Raw genomic sequence first — 21,869 nt, forward strand, 5'->3', positions numbered from 1 at the left:
TAAAACCGTTCCATTCAGTTTTAAATGCACAGTTATGTGTATTTGCGAATATTGGCATACTGAGAAAGCATTGCATATACACAGCCTGCTGTAGCTGGAAAAAAAAAAGAGATTTATTGGTCACATCATTGGATAATAATGAAAACTGCAGTATCTAGCAAATAATCCGCCATATCTTTTTAGCCATAAACATGCAGCAGTGTGTTTTGTGATGAGTTGCTATGGTCCAACCAGCTGAAGGTGCACCAGCTGAGTACACATTAATGAGGATGTCCAGGGTGATGCTGCCTGTTTCTCACTCCCCTCCAGCTCTCTTGTGTCTCGATTTGATATCAAAAGTTACTGTATTTCATTTAGCTCCAGCTAATATGTTAGCTGAAAGAGGAATATCTGCTGACTGAGGAAAGAAACAAGCAAAATAAAATGAAGTATGAAACAGTGAGCAGACATTTTTCAATTTGATTTTTTTTTTTTTTTTTCCCCTCACTTTTCTGCCTCCTGTATAGACATAATGATTTTGGACTTATATACAGCTTTTCTATTTCAGATTAAGATTCAGATCAGCTTTGTTATCCAACTAGGGAAGATTTGTTTGGTCTCGTGCTCCAAACATAAAAAACACGATGACATCCACAGTAAACAGTAAAATACACAGTAAGACCACCACATAATCATAAAACACATTTGAAAACAAAGACAGAATAAAACATTTTTTAAAAAAATCAATTCATATCAGTAGAATCAAATTCCATTTGAAAATGCAAAAGTGCAAGTAACCAGCTAAGAGACCTGTCAAACAGTGGAGCATAAACTGTGTCACGGCATGCGGTTTCTGTGTTTTGGCTATCAGTTGGGTCAAAAACTCTCCTACAATTGGCCTTTTTGTTTCTCTTAAATGGTTTTTAAGCATTATCAACACTCCTTATTGAAACTAATTATTTCTATTGAAATTAAATAATTCAATAAAACTCCTAGCCTATGGGAAACATTGTGGACATGCTGCAGCCTGGCAGCACTCTTTGAAAAGATGTGTCATTTTCAACACATCTGTATCTGGGCTGACACAACAAACCTTTACGTTTACATTGCCACACAGTATTGCTAACATATTATGTTGAGACAACTCACATATGGAAAATGTCTTTAAACATAGTGCAAACATGGTACCCAAAGGAGGATGAGTGGCACAAGTGAAAATGACACGTCTTTTTTGAGCTTGTATGAAAGGTCGCAGTGCTTCCCTTTCTGTTAAAGCCTCAGTGAAGAGGCTTAACTTGATTAGTGACACTGATCAAGACATTGAGTCCATCCTTGAGTCCACAGTGAAGAGTGACAGTGTCCATTCTCACCCGCCCGGGCCGTACTGCCCCACCACCAACACAGCCTCGTGAAGCCTTTGCTCTGATCGAACGATTGGAAAAGTGTCGCTTAGAGTTGTTTGAAATTTTAAGACCATTTTCCCACCAGAGATTGGAGTACATTGTATCCTTTACCTATCTGTACACCAGTCTTCCCAGTATTGAAATATCCATTTCATGTGTTAACTGTAAATGCAATAGATCTTGCTATGTTCTCACCAGTTCTGCAAATTGAATAAATATACCATTTAAGCCACTGGGAGTGCTGGCCATTGAAAACATATGCTTTCACCCTACAGTGTCTAATTTATCAAAGGCCAGGGCTGAAATCCTCCCACCTCACTGTTAAAGAGAGTCATTTCTTGGCTGCCCTTGACGTCAGAGGCCTACCTGGTATAATTGCACCCAGGTGAGTAACAGTCTGGGCTGCTGAGTGAGTGAGTTGGGGTTTTCAGCACTTACATTCTGCTGTAATTACCGGAGAGACTCCACACACTTTGCCTATCATACCAGCATGAGTGCTGACCTCAGTTACTGGAATATCACTCATGGTTTAGTGTGCTGGTCGATCTCACACATGCCATCCGGTAGTGTTCACCGGCTTCTCCGCATCATGCCCTCATGGATTAGACTCCATGATGCAATTTTAAAGCTTTTGCCTTGAAGTTTTTGGCATTTTTCTGATGTGCTAATCCTAATCCATAATTACTTACAGCAAGTTAACAGTGACTAACTCAGTGACCTTCTCAAAGAAACTTTCAACAGGACACATCATGTTTTTTTTTTTTTGTTTGTTTTTTTATCATAATCACACCTGTCCCATCAAATAAAACAGCCCCATTTCTTTCCCATCACTTTATACTTTTTGATGCCTGTGTTAAGTTCTGCCCCAGCAACTTTTTTTCCAACAGGAAATACATAAAAGTAAGCAAGAGGCTCCCAAAATGCATTTTCATTGTGACTTAAAACTGGTCAAACTTGTCATTGCTGTTTTTTGAACTACAGCAGAAAAAAAAAAAATTATTCATCCATTCAGCCAATAATGAATATGGGCACGATGCCCTTTTAACATCATGTGCCTAAACTCTTGCACAGTTAAGTGAAGGTGTATATGACAGGGAAAACACAAAGAACATTGAAGAGCAGTTGTTGTTCAGTGGTTCTAAGGATGGGGATGCACTGATGTGATATTTGTATTGTGAGTAACACTGGATGTTTTACCAGCAAGTAAAAATGAATAACATGTCGGAAAATAAAAGCAAACCGTCTTCACTTCAGCTGTTTGGAAAAAAAAATTTTTTTGTCAAAACTTGTGCCAAATGACCCCAAAATATGGTCCAAGGCTACACCTTTCAGTCACAGGTTTGTTTCAGATCAGTACTCGGTATCTGTTGTTTAAAATTTTGTACCTGCTGTCAGTGTTGCCATTGAAAAAGTGGTATTTGTGCACCACTACCAAAGGATTACTCATCAGTCAACTTGGACTCATTTAGCCCAGATTAAGAAGATGCAGATGAACACACACGCACACACACACACAAACAAACACACACGCACACATTCAGAGCGCTGACTCGGCCCTGCGGCAGTGGGGACTCAGCCCCCCTGGACAAACAGGAGGAAAACATTCCAGTGAATCATGGCTGAGCAGCTCTATGCTGCAGGGAGAGAAGTGGGGAGAGCTAAACAGTCTTTTCTTCAGCTCATCTGGCCCAGGTCCTCATTACATAACTGGGTTTTGTTGGACAGACACACACAGAACAGAACGGAACAGGCCTAAGAAAAGGCAGGGACTATTGTAGGACTAAAGAGCCTCTGATCTCAGCTATTAAAGGAGGTGGTGCTACAGTAAACAGTCAACACTGAAGGCATGCTTTGATCTCATTTGATATTTGTGTGGCTGTCTTTACTGAATGAGAGAGACTTTTCTCTGAAGAGATGTAAGAAGTCTGTCAATAAATCACATGGGCCTGCCTTCATGTTCACACACGCAGACAGACATCAAACAGGAACGCATGTACACACATACACACACACGCACACATGCACGCACAACACTTGACCGTAGCATCCGCCCATCGGCAGCAGTGAACTGTTCTCCATGGACTGACGTGGAGGCTCAGCTGAAAGACGACATTCTTCTTTGCTCAGTTAATACAGGACATTACTGTTTGGTCACACCTGCCCTGCCCTGTATAAATCCCATGTCTGTCTCTCTGTCTGCAGCGGGTCACATGAACTCTTTTGAACCCCACCCTGAGTGGTGGGCCTGGCAGCCGTTAGCGACAACTATGAACCGTCCAGTCCAGTTCCAGCTCCCCTTGGTTCAAAACTTCTCCTGGCTCTCAGTTCGTCTTTATTGCCCTGCTACACCCTGAATCCATGGCTCTGGCTCAGTGACCCACACTACTGCTTGCTTTAGTCTTTCTTTTGGGTTCACTGATTGTTAGTGGCTGATTTCTTGTCTGTTTGCATCTCTGTTTTCTACCTCAGGTTCTTATCTTATCCCCTAAATTTGTTCCTACTTTTAGACCCAGTTCCAGTTTTAATCAAGCCCAAACTGCCAGGCTCCAACCCCTGTTGTCTTCAGACTAACTCTTCCCTCAGTGAAAAGCACCAGGGGCCAGTAGACAGAAGCACAGACATGGTGAAAAAAAAAGCAAAAAACCCTCCCTGATTACAATCCACAGTAATACTTATGCCATAAATCAAACCTGCATCCTCTTCTGGAAGCTGCCAACTCGGCTTAGAAGGAACGCCTCTCCCTGCAGCAACAAGAAAGCAGCATTTCCAATGACAGACATGTCAATACAACTCTTGAATAGAACTAAAACTGAGCTGTACGGTCCTATCTTGGGAATCTTGTTTGATTTACTTCTGCCGTGACATTAGAGTTTTAACCGTAAAATGACTTTGGAGCTGCACAGCTTTGTGAGTCTTTACAGTCAAATGCTGCTATGGTCTTTTTGAGTAAAGATGCAAAGTGATGTCACTGAATGAATTTCTGGGCATGCATGTCAACATCTTAATGAAGCCACTATGGCTTAATGCAAAGCCGTGATGAAGTGCGGTGGAAGGCGCCTGCTGGAGAAGGGGAGTTCAGGAGACACACCCATTGGCAGGAGAGGATGAAGAGGAAGAGGAAAGAGGGGGAGAGGGGAGGGAGGAGGGGGAGGCAGATCCATGTGCTCCAACTCAGGCCTTGTGTACTTGAGGGAAAGCACCATGGTAGTTTCCAAGGACCATCATTCCTTGCTCAGACACTGTAGGCATCAACAATGACTAAGAGTGAACATTACTGTTATTACTTTTTCTTTCACTCTTCCTCATCTTTTCTTTCTCTGTCTGTTTCTCTCATTGTAGCCCCCCCCACCCCCCCTTCTTCCCTTTGCTCGTTCTTCCTCTCACTCCCTTTCGCTGGATCATAATAGCAGTGTAATTTACAGCTCTTGGTCAGCCCGAGGCTGTGTATGTGTGTGTGTTGTTTAAAGGGTGTGTCCCAGAGCCCTCATCAGTGTTGGCTCCAGTGCAGGCTGCCTCTCCTCATAACCAATACCAGATCTGTCCCATACCAAATCTGCTGCAGTCCATTGAATACATTTCCAGTAACGCAATGGCATTTCTACTGATGATTAAACATGTAATTTAGTGACTATGTATGAATGTTTGCCTTTATGTGCAATTATAATCCTACCAGAACACTACATAGAATACCCATAAAATTAACTGCATTGCATAGCTGTATTTTGTGTGTTGTTAGAAATGCATGCCTAACAGAAAAAAGGCATGAAAAAAATCACTTTAAAGATCAAAAAGCTAATGGTGGGACAGCCTTGCATGCAGACTCCTCTGTCTCCTGCAGACTGTGTGTAAACCTTCTCTCATGTGAGATGACTTACAACTATAATGATTTAAATCAGGAGAATAGCAGCTGCTGCTGTATGGCTACAGTTCACAGCAATGAAGCCAAAAAAACGCCATTACAGTCATCGCACGTGAGAGAGAGGTAAATCAGAGAGCCAGACATGGCTAAGGACTTCATATGGAGATGAATATTTTATACTCCATCACAGTGAAGTATTTTTAGAGCTGGGGAGCATCTCTCCAGCCGCTCATGAATTTTGAATAGAGGTTGTGAATATTTCACCAACCCTCCAAAATAGCTGGGCTGAGCACAGGACATGTTTGGCATTTCTTTTATCATTTTTCATTCTTTTGTGCATGTGTGTGTCGAGGTATTCAATCAATCAGTCATTATTAATGAAATAATTCCAGGACAAATATTATGTTCTGAATGATCCGGATTTGTTTGGATGTAGGATTTAATCTTGTAGAGTAAATTTATAGTCTATAATAGCATTCTCACATGTGAAACACATGTAAAATCACTTGAACCCCATTTATCTCTTTTTAAAATGGTGTGATCTGAGTAGGTAACATACTCATTATGAGACTCATTTGTTTTCATAACATGATTGCATGACAGTGGACATGTCAGACTTTCATTAAACCAGTCAGATTTACTTTTCATCATATAGCTCTGTTTGCATAGAATTAATCACATTAACTCCTGCTCCACCAGTTTGGTGCGGGAGATGTCCTGGATTATCGTATCCCATCTTAATGAATAAGGTGCGATTAGCATCAGAGAGCTATGTGTATTTGTCTGTCTTGGTGCTGCTCTGTCTCCATGCGTGTTGTCACCCATTCTGCTGTAATTATGCGTTTGTTAGGTGTCTGGAATGAATGGACCCTCCACCCTGGCCTCCCCCTGAGTCTACACCAGCACAGCCTCAAAACCCCAGTTAAGGGATTCCAAGATCGACTTACACCACTCCTATATAGGCTCTTTATTAAGCGCACATTGGCTAACGGCAGCATCACACAGCTACTTAAAGGGGCCTTTCAGAGGACTGGAAAACCTGAGAGAGTTCGTTTACATTCAGGGTGGAAAGGCCACTCCATACGTCTTATTCTCGTCTCAGTAACTCAGACTCGTGAATCAGATGTTTGTCTATGTGTGTCAGTGTCTGATTGATGATATCTCTGCCAAGTTTCCAGACATGGCTGTTTCATAGTGAGGGAGGATCCTGGATACATAGTGGTTTTGGAGCATAGTTGGCCTCTGATGGTCTGGGCATCTTCATCAGCACTTTCTGCTGATGCAAAGCTTTAAAGAGCTGTGGTGATCTTTCTTTTCTCACCTCTCCTTCACCATGTAGTATTACACCATGTAGAGAGGAAATTGTGAGGGGGAGGATGAAATAATTAAACATCAGCATGGAGAGGTTTTTTTTTTCTTTTTCTTTTTTTTAGAAGTGTTTGAGTTGTGTGGGGTGGGGCTGTCATCAGAAACATATTTGCTCCTTTTTTTGCTGTCTGAGAGCAGCTGCTGAGGAGTGAATGAGCAGGCTACTGAATGCTTGATTGGCAGAGGCATTTGTCTGGAGGTGTCTGGGGACCTCTGGAGACAATTGCCCAGATCAAGCAGGGCTCCTTTACTGGGCTGCTTGCTAATACGCCTTGCTCACGCAAACCCGCCCCCCCCTCCCCTGGGCTTGAGGCTTTTGTCTCCTGCGTTAGTTTTAGGGTGAGTGTCCACCCCACGCAGCCTCTCCTCACCACGAGCTTCAGCTCCGTCTTGAAGGATAGCCCTTTTTTCTCTCCCAGCACCTTAGCAGACTGTGGACGTTTGAGTCTGTGTTTGTCCTTTGTGCTACCCAGATGGTCTCCATAGCAAAGTGTGAATTTTGGTTGTTTTTGCCAATGGAATAAAAGTGATGCACTCTCTTGTGTGTCATGGGTGTGAGTCACCGTGAAGCAAACGGGTAGCTTTTGGAGTTGTTGCGTCATGACTTATTTTTGATTTTGGATACTTCCTAAAATTAAAAGAAACTTTGCTAGGGCCAACTTCCTCCTCACAGCGAAAGCATGCACGAGAACTTGCAGTCATTGTAATGCTATTCTTGTAGACATGACAGCTTTGAGGTTTGTTGCATCATCGTGAAAATAAAAACAAAACCATACCATCCTCCTTGGAATAAAAAAATGATGTGAATACACATATTATATAGTTAAGCCATTACAAAGTCATGCTTTTACCATTTATTTTGTGAACTAACATTTAACTTTTGTTCCATTACCAAGAGGAACATTATGACACAGTTTAGTTTTTTGCTCTTTTCTTTTTTGCTCTCTTTTCTTTCATGTAGTAGTTTTAAATTGGTTGAAGGAAAAGACAACAAGTTTTGTTTTGAGATATACTAATTTGCTTGTACTGTGTAATTTTCTGGAGGGTGACTCCAGAAAATTACTTCTACTTCATGACCAAAGCAGGATGACTGCATGATGGGGGACTTCCACAGTGACTGCCACTGTACGCATCAGAGTTTTAATATCATAGACCCACAGTGCATTGAGGTAAAACAACAACCCTGTGAAACACTGGAGAAACCCAGTGTGCCATGTAGTATTTTTCAGGTTTTTCGGCTGTATTTTACTGTCTTCTTCTCCTTGTTAAACTGTACACAACTTAGGTTTCTCTGTCTTGCTGTCTCTCTTTTACACTCACTCTTTTACCTCTCCTGCTGGAAAGAAAGTCTGGCTTTGTATCTTTGTACCCACAAAGCACTTGCCTCCCTCCCAAAACACACACCGACACACACACACACACACACACACACACACACACACACACACACACACTCTCCAGTACACAGCCTTGGCAGATAATATGGTAGTAAAATTCTATTATAGCTGCTCGTATACAGTACCTTACTCCACCGTTGCCTCCTAAGCTCAAACAGACTGAGGCACTTATCTGTGCCTGAAACAAAACCAATCTGCTCCAATATCAGCCTGGTGTGCCGCGGGCAGCCTGCTACCTCCCCAGGGTAGTCGATTGTGGGGGCCTGTACCCCTCGGTGCCCCCTGAGGCCAGTATGAAGAGGGGCTTTGAGGGTGCGCAGCGGTGTGGGTGCGTAGCGGGGGTAGTCTGTTCCCTGGCCCTCATTAGCTGGTCCTTTGTTACAGTAAGCCATACCTCGCGGAGCCCAGATGCAGCATGTCCAGATTAGATCTTACACCCACCAGGAGTCTTGAAAAGCCGTCCACGAATCGAGCCTAATCCCCCCGCAAGAGTTTCTCTTTTCTTCTCGCTCTCTCTACCACACACACACTTACACGCTCATTCACAGCCATAGATACATAAACTTAAGCTACACACACACACACACACACACATTCAAGACTTCAAATTTACTTTTTGTTGTTTGTCGAGCCATGTTGTGTTTTTTAATCCCTATCCAGCAATCCTGTCAACCCTGCCGGCTCCGGAGCCTGGGCCTTATTTCAATTGTTACACAAATCAGAGCCGAAGATAATCAGCTAATAAATCCTAGACTCCAAGATTTGAGTGGAATAAACTGAAACAGCATCACGAAACAACCTGTTTTTCATTGTTTTGTATTCACCAGAAATGTAAACATCTGAAACGAATTTCACAGGTCTGAGAACACAACTTTGGCTCCTATCTTCAGGATTTAGGAACAAAATTATCTGTGCTGAGTGTTGGCTAACCACCTAAAAATGTAAATGTAAATGATTGAACAGCAATAAACAAGCAGTGTTCCTCAAAACAGTTTTGCCTCTTTGGTATGTTACCTTACCACTAATGTGATTTTAGTATGAAAGCTCATGAGGGGTCTTAAAAACCCTAGACCAGCTCTCGAAAAGCCTGTTGACTTGACTTTTCTATCCCTGTCTTTATTTCACCACAGACAGAGTTGGGCTGTTGCCTTTGGCCCTGCATGTGATGTTGCGTGAAGCCACAAGGCCATTTATATAGTTATCGGCAGGGAAACTCCAAGTCCAATTTGTACTGTTTTAGGCCGAGCCATGACTGGTGCGGTACAGAGACTGCAACAAGGGGGTCTACAGAGATTCCTTGAATACAATATATTATTAAGTCTGCATGTCAGTCAGCCAGAGGGAATCCTTCCACACCAGCGGGTTGAATTTCACAGGTGCCTGCGGCCACACCCGTGTTAATTTCGTGGGCTTGACCACGCTAATATTATTTGGTATTTTTGTTTTTCCAGGATGGACAACAATGCCTGCAATTCACACCTTTCAGCAGTCTCATAAACGTCTTCAAAGTATTTTTCAAGCTGGTGTTAATAGCCGTGTTTATAGTGTGTTTGAACATGGCCACCATCCCGTAAACCTGTTCCTCAAACAGAAAGGAGGCATGTTAGAACATTAGAGCTAACCAAAAAATACTCCAAGATACCTCCTGCTTTAGGCACTGATTTCCAAATATTTGGGTCTATGTTTGCTTGGTGTTGAGGTACAACTATTCGTGCCTATTGCCTGGAGATGCCAGCTGTCTATGTATACAGATAAAGCCTGTGGGGTCCTTAATTCACTAATAACACTGAAGCACAGCTGCTCTGCTTACCATGCTCTGCAGCTACAGTACCTGAGATGACCCGAATTATATCCTTAGTGCTAGATCCATTCTGCTAGGACACTAAAACATGACCTAGTTTCCCCACTAGTAAAACAAACAGAGCACAGCTAAGTCCAGAACACACACACATAAATCCTGCCTTTCACCGTACTCTTCGATGTATTTGCACATTGAACCATGGCAAGCAAGTCCCTCTGTAGCTTGAATGCGTTTTAAGTCTGGAGGATAACCGCTGACCCCAGCGTTTGTTCACATCAAAGTGTTTCGGAGGAAGTGAGACGGATGGCCAGTTCCAGGCCTCGCTATCTGCTGTCCATAGAAAGGCTCAAATCTGCACACACACACACACACACACACACACACACTCAAAGACATACATGCATCTACAAGCGCACACGCATAGAAAGACACACAGCCTCTCTCACTCTGTCTCTCAAATAAGCACACACACATCCACACAAATCATGAAGTCACATGAGTGCCCATGGAGAACACCCCGGTCCAATGGCCGACATTGTTGTGGTCTGGTTTGTTGCCACAGTAACAGCATAATATTTCTGGGCAGCATGTCTAGTTTTTGTGTCTGCATGGCACCAAATCCACTTCCTAGCCAACAGGAATGCTATTCAAGTTTCCACACCCTAGCTTGGGATCTTTTTTCTTATCATGTGTTTTAGATTTAAAGCAAGTTGGAGACATACATGATGTGGTTTGAAGGCCCATAAAGGTCTGAAATGTATTAGAGAAGGTAAACAGAACTGTTTGGCTGGAAATTGTAGCTTGGTTGGTGACAACACACTGATGGCAAAAGACAATGCAGGGCGTGTATATATGTGTATGTATATCTAACCATTCTTGAGACTTAAACCCTGTTTTGACGTCCATAAATCAAGTGGCTGAGCTGACTGGGTCTGGCCATTTCTATTTCTGCCGTCTTTTCCATACGGAATACCAGATGCTATATTGAGTTGAGTGAATGTGGTAACAAGATGCTCATAACCAAATGCTCAGAGGGAACATTCCACTCCTGGGTTCCTGATGTTGTTTTCATGGTGGCCGCTGTCATGGGTGGCAAATATTCTTCAGAATCAAAATAGATTGGTATTTACGTTTTCGCCATTTAGCAAACAATGTCATCCAGACCGACTTACCATCCGCAGCGGCTGTACACGGATATGCTTTGGTTGTTTTGGAAATTGAACATTTTGGCTATGGGATCATCTCTTTGACTATTAAGTCACCTTGCAGCCATACTGAATACATTAACTGTTGAGTGGACTAAATGACAGATCTGTTTTCCTTAAGTGATGTTACACAGACTTATTCTATATTTAGTAACAGGCAACGTAATAGCACAGAGTTGTTGTTGCAGCAAAAGCCCAAAAGCCAGTCAGTTTAAAAAAAAGTGATTAAATATTAAGTTGATGTATTGGCCTTGTTCCCTACCAGAGAGCTTTGCTAAAAGGTATCAGGGAAAAGATTATCCCGCTCGTAACCATTTCACCAGTCTTAAAATAAAGGCAGTTGCCAAGCCTCCATGGAGCTCATTCTCAAAACATTAAAGAGGTGTTCCCCTGTGGCATGGCAAGCCTCGTACGCAGTACACCAAGGGGAGGGTGAAGGGGGACCGGGCGGTTACACAGTTTACATGTATATTGTAGCTGAGGCTTTAATTCAGTCACATTCAACTGGGAAAACATTGTCTTACTCAAAAAGACTTTGGCTCTTGGTGGACACATTGACTGTTTTAGGGATGAAACACAACTTTCTGGTTGAAAGATAATACCGGTGTTTATTTAAGTTTGTACCAACTGTATTGGTAAGTCCTCTACTTTAAATATATTTTATTTATTCAGTTTTCCTGCACACAGTCAGCGTAGGTGGAGATATTAGCCCAGGGCTCATTTTCCTCTGCAAAGAGGAAGTAGTTTGCTGCCAGTCATTACAGTATGAAATGTGCATATACAGTATGAAAAACCACATCCACAGACTTGAAAAGCAACAAGGTAGCTAATGTGGCATGGTGAACATGAAGCCATAAGTTATTTCATTGTGCTTGACTTGTTTTTTTCATACACATATTACTCTCTGCTTACTGTCAGTCACCTGACACCCACAGGAAATGGAAGTCCCTGTCAGGAAACAATTTCTCAAAACAGGGGTTGCCAAACTTTTTCATGTTCCGGACCCCCAAGTTGAGTTTCATTCAACCACAGACGCCCATTTGAAGTGGTTTTGCCCCAAGGACCCTCATATGAAGATATTTTAGTTTATGTTAAGTATTAAATTGTTTGTTATATATTAAAAGTGAGATGAAAACATCATGTTAGAAATCTGTTCATACATTTTTATATATTATAACTGTTTCTCTTGAGTGAAATTAAACTGTTCCTCATCCCATCCCTTAATCCCTTTGAAACATGTCATCTCACAAATTTTACTGCCACATCCATGTCTTTTATTTGGGCCTCCATGTAACTTTAAATAAGACAGGTATTCTCTCTGTGGTCTCTCCAACCACCGAGCCACCCTGCCATCCAAGGAGGAGTTCTTGTTGTCTTCAGATAAGATGTAGGCATGCTCGAGTCAGTAGGATGGTTGTACATTTTCTTGCCTTATAGATTTCACAGAGTCCATATGCTACCTTATCTACACCAGCCTCACTTGACTCCTTCCAGGGACTGTGAAAACAATTCAAGTTATTCCTGTCTCCATGCAGATAGCAGCTCTGTGCAGTGCTGCCTGTGCCTCCCTACACTCCAAAGTTAGAACATTTGCGTGTCGCCTAATCTGTTTATTTGTTCTTATAATTTATTTATTAGTTTCCGCGTGCTTGTGTTATTGTGTGCTGGTGCTCAGCTGCTAAAACTTTTAAAAGGCTGACCATGAAAGATTGCAGTGAAAGAGAAGGATGGAGGAGACAGGAAGAGAAGAGAACTTACTTAGGCCGCCTGGCCAGATGTGTGTGTGTGTGTGTGTGTGCGTACACGTACTTGAGAGCAGAGTTTTGTGTGGTGAGTGGGTGGGTGCGTCAGTCACTCGGCCCAGGCTCTCTGCAGTGCACTCAGCCGCTGTACTCTGCTCTTGGCTGAGTGGAAACATCATGTGTCTGTGGGACGCCCAGAGGAACAGCCCCGTTTCTCCAAGCTGAGACCAGAACAGGGGAAACGACGGACTGAGAGAAAGAGAGAGAGAGGACAAAACGGAGGCTATCAAGCTGTGGGTGATCCGGAAGAAATCAGGAACCAAAAGAAAACTGGAGCATTTTTTGACAGGAAGATATCTAGAGGATAGTGTTGTTGGTCCCACCACCTCAGCTTTGGCTATGCCATGCTGGCCCAGAGGAACGGGCTACCTCCAGGCTGTAAGCCACTGCCTCTGAAGGACTGCCCAGACCTGCGGGATGTGGATGCGGATGCTGAAGGGTGCTGCTCCCTATCGCCCTCCCCACGGTCCGGAGGCTGTCCCTGGGCTCGGCTGGCTGGTGTGGATGGCTGCTTGTCGGAGCCCTACTGCCTTTGGTTTCAGTTGCTGGCCAGAGCCTACTGGGGCGAGGTGGAGCTGGGGCTCACCAGCCCAAACCGCAGCGTGTCCTGGGCTCGGCTCCGAGAAGCCTCCAGAAGGAACTGTGTCCGCTCTAGGGTAAGGTGTGGGAAATATGCCCAGAGAGGGGATTGATGTCTTTGAGGTGGAGATGCGATTTGACATGTTGAGGTGCTGTGAAGCAAGCTGTATTATAGAACAGGCACACAGGCGTTTAGCAATACCCTGATGGGTTGAAATCTGTGTTGAGGCGATATCAATGGCTGGCAGAGGCATATAGGTTTACATAGGAAGCATTTGAGAGGGTGGAGAGGTTAGGGGCGGCTACACTTTGTTGTGCTGTCTGAGGAATTTTGTGTGCGTCATTCTGCTCTCCAGCAGCAGGGTAGTCCTGTTTCACTGACCGATATCTTTAGTAAAGTGAGTGTGTCTGTGTGTGTGTGTGTGTGTGTGTGTGTGTGTGTGTTTGGGTTTTAGGTTTCACTTATTGTTGATCCCCTTGGTAGTTCCTGAAAGATGCTATACATTTTTGGAGGACAATAGTGTTTTTTCCAGTTGTGCCTGTGCGACTGCCAGTGTGGTTAGCCTCATATTTTTCAAGGTTTTCTTCTTCTAAAATATCAGCCATAGCAATTTATGTATTTTCACAATTTATGTACACAGTATGCACTGGCCCTTACTGGCATCAAGCCAGTCATCGCTGAGTTATGAACCAGAGTAGGCGATTTGAGGCATATTTTCCTATGATGAATTGAATGAGGGTGACTAATGTTAAAGAGCAGCGGCCTGTGGTCAGAGGGAGGGAGATGAGGGGAGAAAAAACAGAGGGAAGGAGAGAAGTATGAGGTCAGCCATCCAGGAGTGACTCACTGACTAAAAAAACTGCGGAGAAAAGCTGAGTCCACAGGTAATGCTATTCAAATCCACTCTAAATCCCGGCCTGCCATACATAAACAAACACAAATGTGCATGCAAATGCACCATCGTGAGGGATGCAGCACCATATGGCAGCACACAGATCAAAACCTCAGTATGCACATAATGGAACTGATTTGATTAATAGATGGCATGCACAAATAGGCAACACCAGTATATATTCTACAGATGAGTGAGTGGGTGTGTTTGGAGTAAAATAGCTTACCTTTTGTCAAGGCGTAGTTTTTTACTCTAGTGGGAACATAACGTGCCTTAGTGCAGTATTATGTTGCATAGCTTCCCTCTGAACTGTGCTGTGCTGCTGCTTCTCTTGCTTTATAATTCAATACATTATATGCTATATTGAGAAGGAGAGTGCGCGCGTGTGTTTGTGTGTGCACGTGTGGACATGTGCACCTAATGGCTTAGCTATTGCATAACAGCATGAAATTTTAATGCACTGAGTCAAAACAGCCAGCCGAAGAGGGGATTGTATCAGCCTCTCCTCAGTTTCTTTCCCAGCTACATTGTGGACTGTGGAGTATTTCCAGGCCCACACCACAGGGTATTGGTGGTGATTTCACCAGTTATACCATTAAGCCCACACCCAGCCCTCTCCCCAGAGGCCTCTACATCTGCTGCTCCCAGACAGGAGGAGGAGAGGTGTAGATAGAGAGGCGAAGGGGAGTTGAGGAGACCAGAGAAAGAGAGAATGGCTTTGTTTTTGACCCGCACCTGACATGTGTTGTGGTGGGAAAAGGGCCTGTGAAGAGAGGCTGCTGGTTTGAGACTGAGACTCTTGGCAGGCTGTTCTGGCCCGGAGTTGCTGTGGTGATGTTAGCGACGACCACTAGCGCACGCCCTGTGGTGCTGTGGTTTGAATCCACTGTTATTTTGATGATGGATGTGACATAAGTCTCTGCTGAGATGGTTCAGAGCAGCAGGAGAGATCAGAGTGGCTTTCTCTTTGACACTGTTATCTAGAGATGTTATGGAATAACTCTGATTTATGTTTTGGATGGCATTGGGACAACATCTGATCTTTCCACCCAGAAAATTTAACAAAGCAGCCATAAAGATGATTTAACTGATGTATTTTCATTGAAAACTTATTAATATCAATTGTTGATGTGCCTGAAATGCACAGTTTTTTTTTTTTTTTTTTAATGCTTGTGTTCTTGAACTCTTGCACCATTTGACTTTTTTGGATCTGGAACCTCCAAAAATGAATTGGTATTTTATACTGGCTTGTCACAGAGCATTTATTGTACAATCATTTGAAATATTACACTTGTGCCTTTAATATCCTTTTGTAAAATTATGGATTTGCACATAAGAATGCATGTCATGTCATTGATCGATATATCATAGTACAAGCTGTTGGCTCACTCTGTGATTTATGTCTCTTTGCACCTTTTCTCTGCGTGTGTGTGTGTGGTGTATGTGTGTGTGTACGCGCATTTTTCCTAGGTCTCGTAACATCATCTTCAGGAAGAGAGGGTCATGGACATAGATTCTAGTGACTCACTGTATTTTCTGCTTAGTTACAGTTGCCATTTGAGACCAGAGTTGTGTAGCCCAAAGCGCTTTTCTGCATGAACAGCTTTTGTAATAGATCATTTAAAATATGAGCTCTTATTGCTGATACACTGCAGGTGCTTTATTGTGTGGGCATAAACTTTGGGTGACATGCTATGCAAGCTGAGAGCCGTCGGTGCCTAATAGTTGTTTTTATCCCGTGTTAGTCACAGTAGATACAAAGGTATGTTGTAGATAAGTCTGTCATCGTGTGATAACCATCCATGGCTCCAAATGTGCTGTAACTAAAGCCACATGTATTGTTGTGGAACTTACAAAATTACAGCTAGAACAGATTATTTTGACTTCTACTAATGATGATTAGTAGTCTGTGATTTTAGGAGCAAAATTATTTGACTGCATTCTTGGCATCTTTTGTCAACATCTTGACCGTTTTCAACAAACTACTCAGGGAGTTCTAATAGAAATGACATTTTTCAATAACGTCATTCTTTGATAGTGAACTGTTGAAACTATACAAAATGGCAGCATATGCTCCTTGTATTCAGCAGGTGTCTAATCAACAGCTTCTTTGAGTAAATACCATATTTCTCACTGTTCATTTAACTCAGGTTTGCAGGAGACCACAGTGGTTTTCACCTGTGTAGAATATTTGCCACTGAGGGTATACCTTGAGCTTTGTGACACACAATGGGATTAAAATTACAGGCCTAGTCTGCAAAATAATGCAGTCTAGTTTATAAAAAGGACCAGGCAATAACTCGGTCATGCTTCATCATCTTTGAATGGAGCTGTGTCTTGAAGGATTAGTGATGTCAACCTAGAGATTAGGTCTTATTAAAGAAAACGAGTTTTATCATACTTGATATTGCTACCCAATCAATGTGCAAAACATCAATTTGATGGTTTAACGTGATTTTGTCTGTGTGAGCAGATATAATTTTGTGTTTGTATGTTTTTTCCCTCAGCTCTCAGGCAGCCAGCCATCTTACCTGTAATTCCTCTTCTTTGCTGCTGGAACGCACTGACATAGCAGTGTGACCACAGCTATCTGTCATAATGTTCTTGTTGACAGACCCGAGCACTTGACTTGCACAATTTTCAACTTGATTTGTAGGATCGTAGGTCAGGGATTCAACTTAAAACCAGAGCACCTTGAAGCTGTTTTGAACATTATTGCATCTGAGGGGGAAAATGCAGCATCTCACAAGCTGAAATTGTAGAGTCAATATTTCATCCATTATTTATGCAGCATTACTTAACACGCAAACACCACAGAACCTTGCAACTTTCAATGAACTCTCGTGTGCTCCAGGCACAGAGCGGCCACACAAGCCTTGACCGCAAAATGACACCTTGTTATTCAGCAGAAACAACCTGCCCTACTGTGATAACTGTGAAGAATCACCAACAGGGGATTTCTTGTGTTTTAAATGAAGTTGGGGAAGACAGCCTGTCCTTAGCCATAGGCTGTTTGATCTGAGTAAACAGACTTTTCTTTGTTTTAGCAAAGACACTTTGCTTTACACAATTACCAGGGGTGAAGTGAGTAGAGCGAGTGTAATTTGATGTGACTCTGGTTTATTCTTTCCAGACACTCGCAAGAATATGGCTGTTTTACTGTGTAGCATTATCTGTGAGACTGCACTTGTTTTCTTAAGAATGGAGCAGAACGTTGTCTATAGCACAGTGTGTTGCCTGTATGGTTGCCCGTGTTTTTCATTGTAGATATCACACCTAAAATTACATTATGATCGCAAGTTTTGTCAACCTAACATTTTATGATTTAGTTGTTCCCAACATCAGCACTGATATTCCTCTGTACATTTGTCCATCCTCCAGGCCAAACAGAAGGATGGGCGTGATCAGAGCGAGGCGTCAGCCACGGCTTCTCCCGGGGGAGAAGAGGAGCCCTTTTCCTGGCCGGGGCCCAAAACGCTCCACCTGCGCCGAACCTCGCAGGGCTTTGGCTTCACGCTGCGGCACTTCATCGTCTACCCGCCTGAGTCCGCTGTCCACTCCTCTCTTAAGGTGAGCTCATCATCATCATCATCATCATCATCATCATCATCATCATCATCATCTCTGAGCCCTCTGACCGGAGTAGGCCCAAAGTATTTATACACATACCATTACATTTATTGCGATTGGGAACCATTACATTATTCTGAATTCAAATTATATTAGTTAGTCTATCAAATGCTTTGCTAGATTATCATGTGAGTCTACATCTGATATTTGAGGCTTTTCAAATTTTTTAAAGTTAGTGACATTTCTATTTAAGCAGCTGTTTAAATAGGGATGAGGCGATATGCTTATCTCAAAATCTGATTCAGTATGCAATATTGGCTCTATGATTCAATACAACCACAATACTGTGCAGTAAAAATATTCAGTGTCCGCAGAATTATGTTTTTTTTTATTTTTGTCTCTGTCTCTGAGCCACAAATATTCTATCAAGGGCATCTGCTTACTAGAATGTAAATATTTTAAAAATCTTGTTTTAGTATGCAAATTATGTAATTTCAATGCGTGGTTCATGGAATTGCAATGATCTCATTTATGATTACCGCAGCAGAACAAAATGTAGATAACGTTTTTAATTTTCGTGTCACATATGTCACATTTCCAAATACTCTTTCATCCTATGTCAAATCTCCTGTATTTGGCTCAGCTCTGCCTGTGCTCACCAAACATAGACTCACTATTATAGTATATTAGAGAAAAGCAGCAGCATAAAGTGTCTGCAGAGGAGGATGAAGAGTCTGTTTAAGTCTTCATCAGTGGTCATCACTGAGACTAAAGGGCAGCACAGTGTTAGTATTGAACTGTAATGTCAAAATGCTCCACATGTTAAGTCATTTAATGTCCAAGTCATACAGTTGTAGAGTCTCTCTGACTCATATCATCCAACCTGGGATGTCTGCCAGCTGTCCATTGGGTAACATCAGCAACAGGCTGCCCTTCTGTATTAATCCTGATGTTACAGCACTTCCGTCCCTTAATGGACATGGACTACAGGGTCGTAGGTAAATACTGCAGGACCGCTTCCTTTAATGGGAAAATAGAGGCTTCCCTGCTTTTCAGGTTTTTTTGTAAGTGATAATTCAGGAAAAGATGAGTTTATTTTGCTTTGAAGTGTATTTTGACAACCTCTTCAGGATTTCATACAAAGCACTTTCTTTCTTATAGCTTTTGGCTGCGGTTCTGACATTTGGATGAAAAACGACGGCGTGACAGTTTAGATACTCAGAGATTTGTGCAACCACATAGATGGGCAGGTTCTCCCTGGAGGTCTGCCGGGTATCAATGTTGTTTTGGCCTCTTTCATCCTCATATGTCAGTGACTTCAAGTCCAATCTGGGACACTTTGTATTTCTATGATCTCATTTGAACTTAATCATATGATATGAGAGTTTTGCTGTGAACTTGTGTTGAACTGCCATAAGCAAGAGTTTGTTCTCATAAAAACTGACAGTTCCTGTAGAAGCAGAATACAGCTCGTCTCCTGTAGTAACTGCTGGCATTTTGCTCATCCATATTGATGTAGATACATGGAATTACAGAGCAAAAGCAAACACTTTCTCAGCAAAATTTTCTAGCTTTTCTCTATCCTTCTTACCATAAGACATGGCTCAGTGTCTTATGGTAAGACTCGGTGGTTCTGGGAAATATCCAAAATGAAACCTTAAATTTCAGCCAGACAGGTTACACTTAATGTAGACCCTAACCAGGTCTTCCATTGCATAACCCAATCATGACTGGGAGAAACACAAAATAATCCTTGTCCTTGTACATTCACCAAATTTTATTGTAATTACTTTTAGGGTCTGGAGCTCTTGAGTAATCACAGTCTCAGCCCTGCAAGGGTTAGCTTGAAGAGGGTCAGACAGTCTTAAGGAAAGCCTTGGGAAAGCAGGGAGTCTTAAGGGATACATGGAGAACATATGTGTCACTGAGGGGGTGAGGATTAAAGCAGGCGTGTGGATTTTAAGCAGTGCTCTGAAGGAAATTGAGGATTTACGCGTTGGAAAAGGGAAAAAAAAAAAAAAAAACACAAACATGGCCATGGAGTGACTTTCCCTGTAAGATCTGAGGACTGCCCTGCCTCTTGTCCCTCTGTGTCCCTTGTCACATTTGTTACAATTAACTGTGTTTAATGATAGCGAAGGCACCCTCACTGGTGGGACTGCCACTTCGTCTTCATTAAGAAAACCTCTAGGAAACTGAAAAAGGCATCATCTGACATTTCTTCATTGCTGTTTGCTTTTTCTTATAGGATGAAGACAATGGCAGTCGAGGTAAGTGAGGAGTTCCGTTTGTTTTATTTGTTTTGCTTTGTTCTTCTTTTTTTTTTTTTTACATTGCTGCATGTATTTAAAGGGATGTGCACTGTTTGTAGATTAGACCTCAGGTGGGGCGTTGACAATAACAAAAGGAAGACACGCATAGATCTGAGCATGACACACAAACCATTTACCCTTCTTTACTCTCCAGCAACTTCACAGTTCACTAGAATAGGGATAAAAGAATGATGGAAGCGGTCCATTACCCTAATGTATCCTCATTCTTTACAGATTCAAATAAGCTAGACACACTTTGATGATTCCTAATGTCTTGGCTGTCTAACGTCTTATGAGCTAAATCTTTCATCATTATAAATGCGGTCTTTCTTAGCTTATCAGATACACTACGGGTAAAATGATTTAATACCAAGGCTGAAAACTGTGACTCTGCATGCCTTGCTTCACCGAACTGTGCATGCGTGGTGAACCATATTTTTTTCCACTGCTGTTATTAAGGATTTTTGATGGTTGTTTGTTGTTGGTTTTTTTTCAACACTACTAACAAGAGGCCTAATAACTGACTTTGTGCACGTTGCCTACAAAGGTTTTCTGCTGCCACATTTTACAACCTTAACAGAACATTGGCAAAAGCAGCGTTCAATCTTTTGGTGTTGAATTGTTGGTATCTTTAAATTAAAAAGAAAGACATTGAATTCTGATGTCCATGATGCATACCGAACTGTACACTAAAAAACAAGGTGCCAGCCGAACCGTTAGCGCCCCTAAAATACAGTTTTTTTCGTCATGGGCAGACATGTGATATTCATGCAATTATATGGCGGCACGTTGCAGGTGTAGTTGTCTTTTTTTCTGCAGCCAGCCAGCCAGCCAGGCAGGCGGGCAGTGCTATGCTGCACTGTGTGTTTGGAGCTCTGGTCCTTCCTCCTCAGTGCTGCAGTGGGTTGTGCTGTTAGCTTGGCAAGACCTCAGCATTCCTCACAGCATCCGGCCCATCGCTCCAGTCCTCTCTATTCCTCTCACGTCTGCAGCCAGCACAGCATGAAGGCAGGGGGATAGCACTGAGCGCTGTGCTTCATTCACCAGCTCTCTCAAACCTCATCACACAAAAAAATCCCTCCATACTCTGACACACAATCAGACAGCTGCTCTCTTCTTCTCTCATTGTGGGAATAATTATTATTTATTTCATTACAAACAGTAGTTTGATCTTGAAGAAATAACCTCTGGTATTTTCATATAAATTAATGTCCATTTTGCTGCTCTTATTATCAAGTGATGCAACATAATAGTGATTCAGCCATGAAAGCTTTTATATTTGTTGTTGTGAACACCAAATATGACATAGCTCTTTCTTAGGAGTAATGCTTTAGCGCATAGGAAGTGATATGTTTCACGTTTTGCGTAACAGAAGTTTGTTTTGAACTAAAAATAAACTCAGGAGTTTACATGAACAAGCATTGTCACCTCCTGTGCGCTAAAGGATTTCTTCTGATTTCCAAGTGATTTCTGGGAAGAGTAGCACAAAAAATGGGATTAGCAAAAGATGTTGCCAATAGAAAGATTTTTTAAAAAAGTATTACTACTTTAAAGATATTAATCTTTATATTTGCTCTGGCACTGAGGCTGCTGTTGTGTCTTGTGCTTTGTGACACTATTGGAAAGCTGGTCTTGTTTAGACTGCACCATTAAACTTTGGCACACGCTTCACAGAAAAGGCGTAATTTTGGTCTCTCGAGC

At 42.3% G+C, this 21,869-nt stretch overlaps 1 protein-coding gene across 4 annotated transcripts in view; it reads left to right on the forward strand.

Annotated features, from left to right (window-relative positions):
- The window catches only part of arhgap21a (Rho GTPase activating protein 21a), an 80,706-nt gene that overhangs the window by 22,593 nt on the left and 36,244 nt on the right, over window positions 1-21,869 (forward strand). For 3 of the 4 annotated variants that reach the window (XM_030079120.1, XM_030079122.1, XM_030079121.1), the window contains exons 1-3: window positions 12,919-13,470; window positions 17,668-17,856; window positions 20,105-20,126. In XM_030079120.1, coding sequence (XP_029934980.1) covers window positions 13,159-13,470; window positions 17,668-17,856; window positions 20,105-20,126 — 523 coding nt within the window. In that variant the 5' untranslated portion in view covers window positions 12,919-13,158. Of the gene's footprint in view, window positions 1-12,918; window positions 13,471-17,667; window positions 17,857-20,104; window positions 20,127-21,869 lie in introns of those variants that run through there. The other variant, XM_030079123.1, reaches the window with a different exon arrangement.

The sequence above is a fragment of the Myripristis murdjan genome, chromosome 20, assembly GCF_902150065.1.
Source record: "Myripristis murdjan chromosome 20, fMyrMur1.1, whole genome shotgun sequence".
Lineage (NCBI taxonomy): Eukaryota > Metazoa > Chordata > Actinopteri > Holocentriformes > Holocentridae > Myripristis > Myripristis murdjan.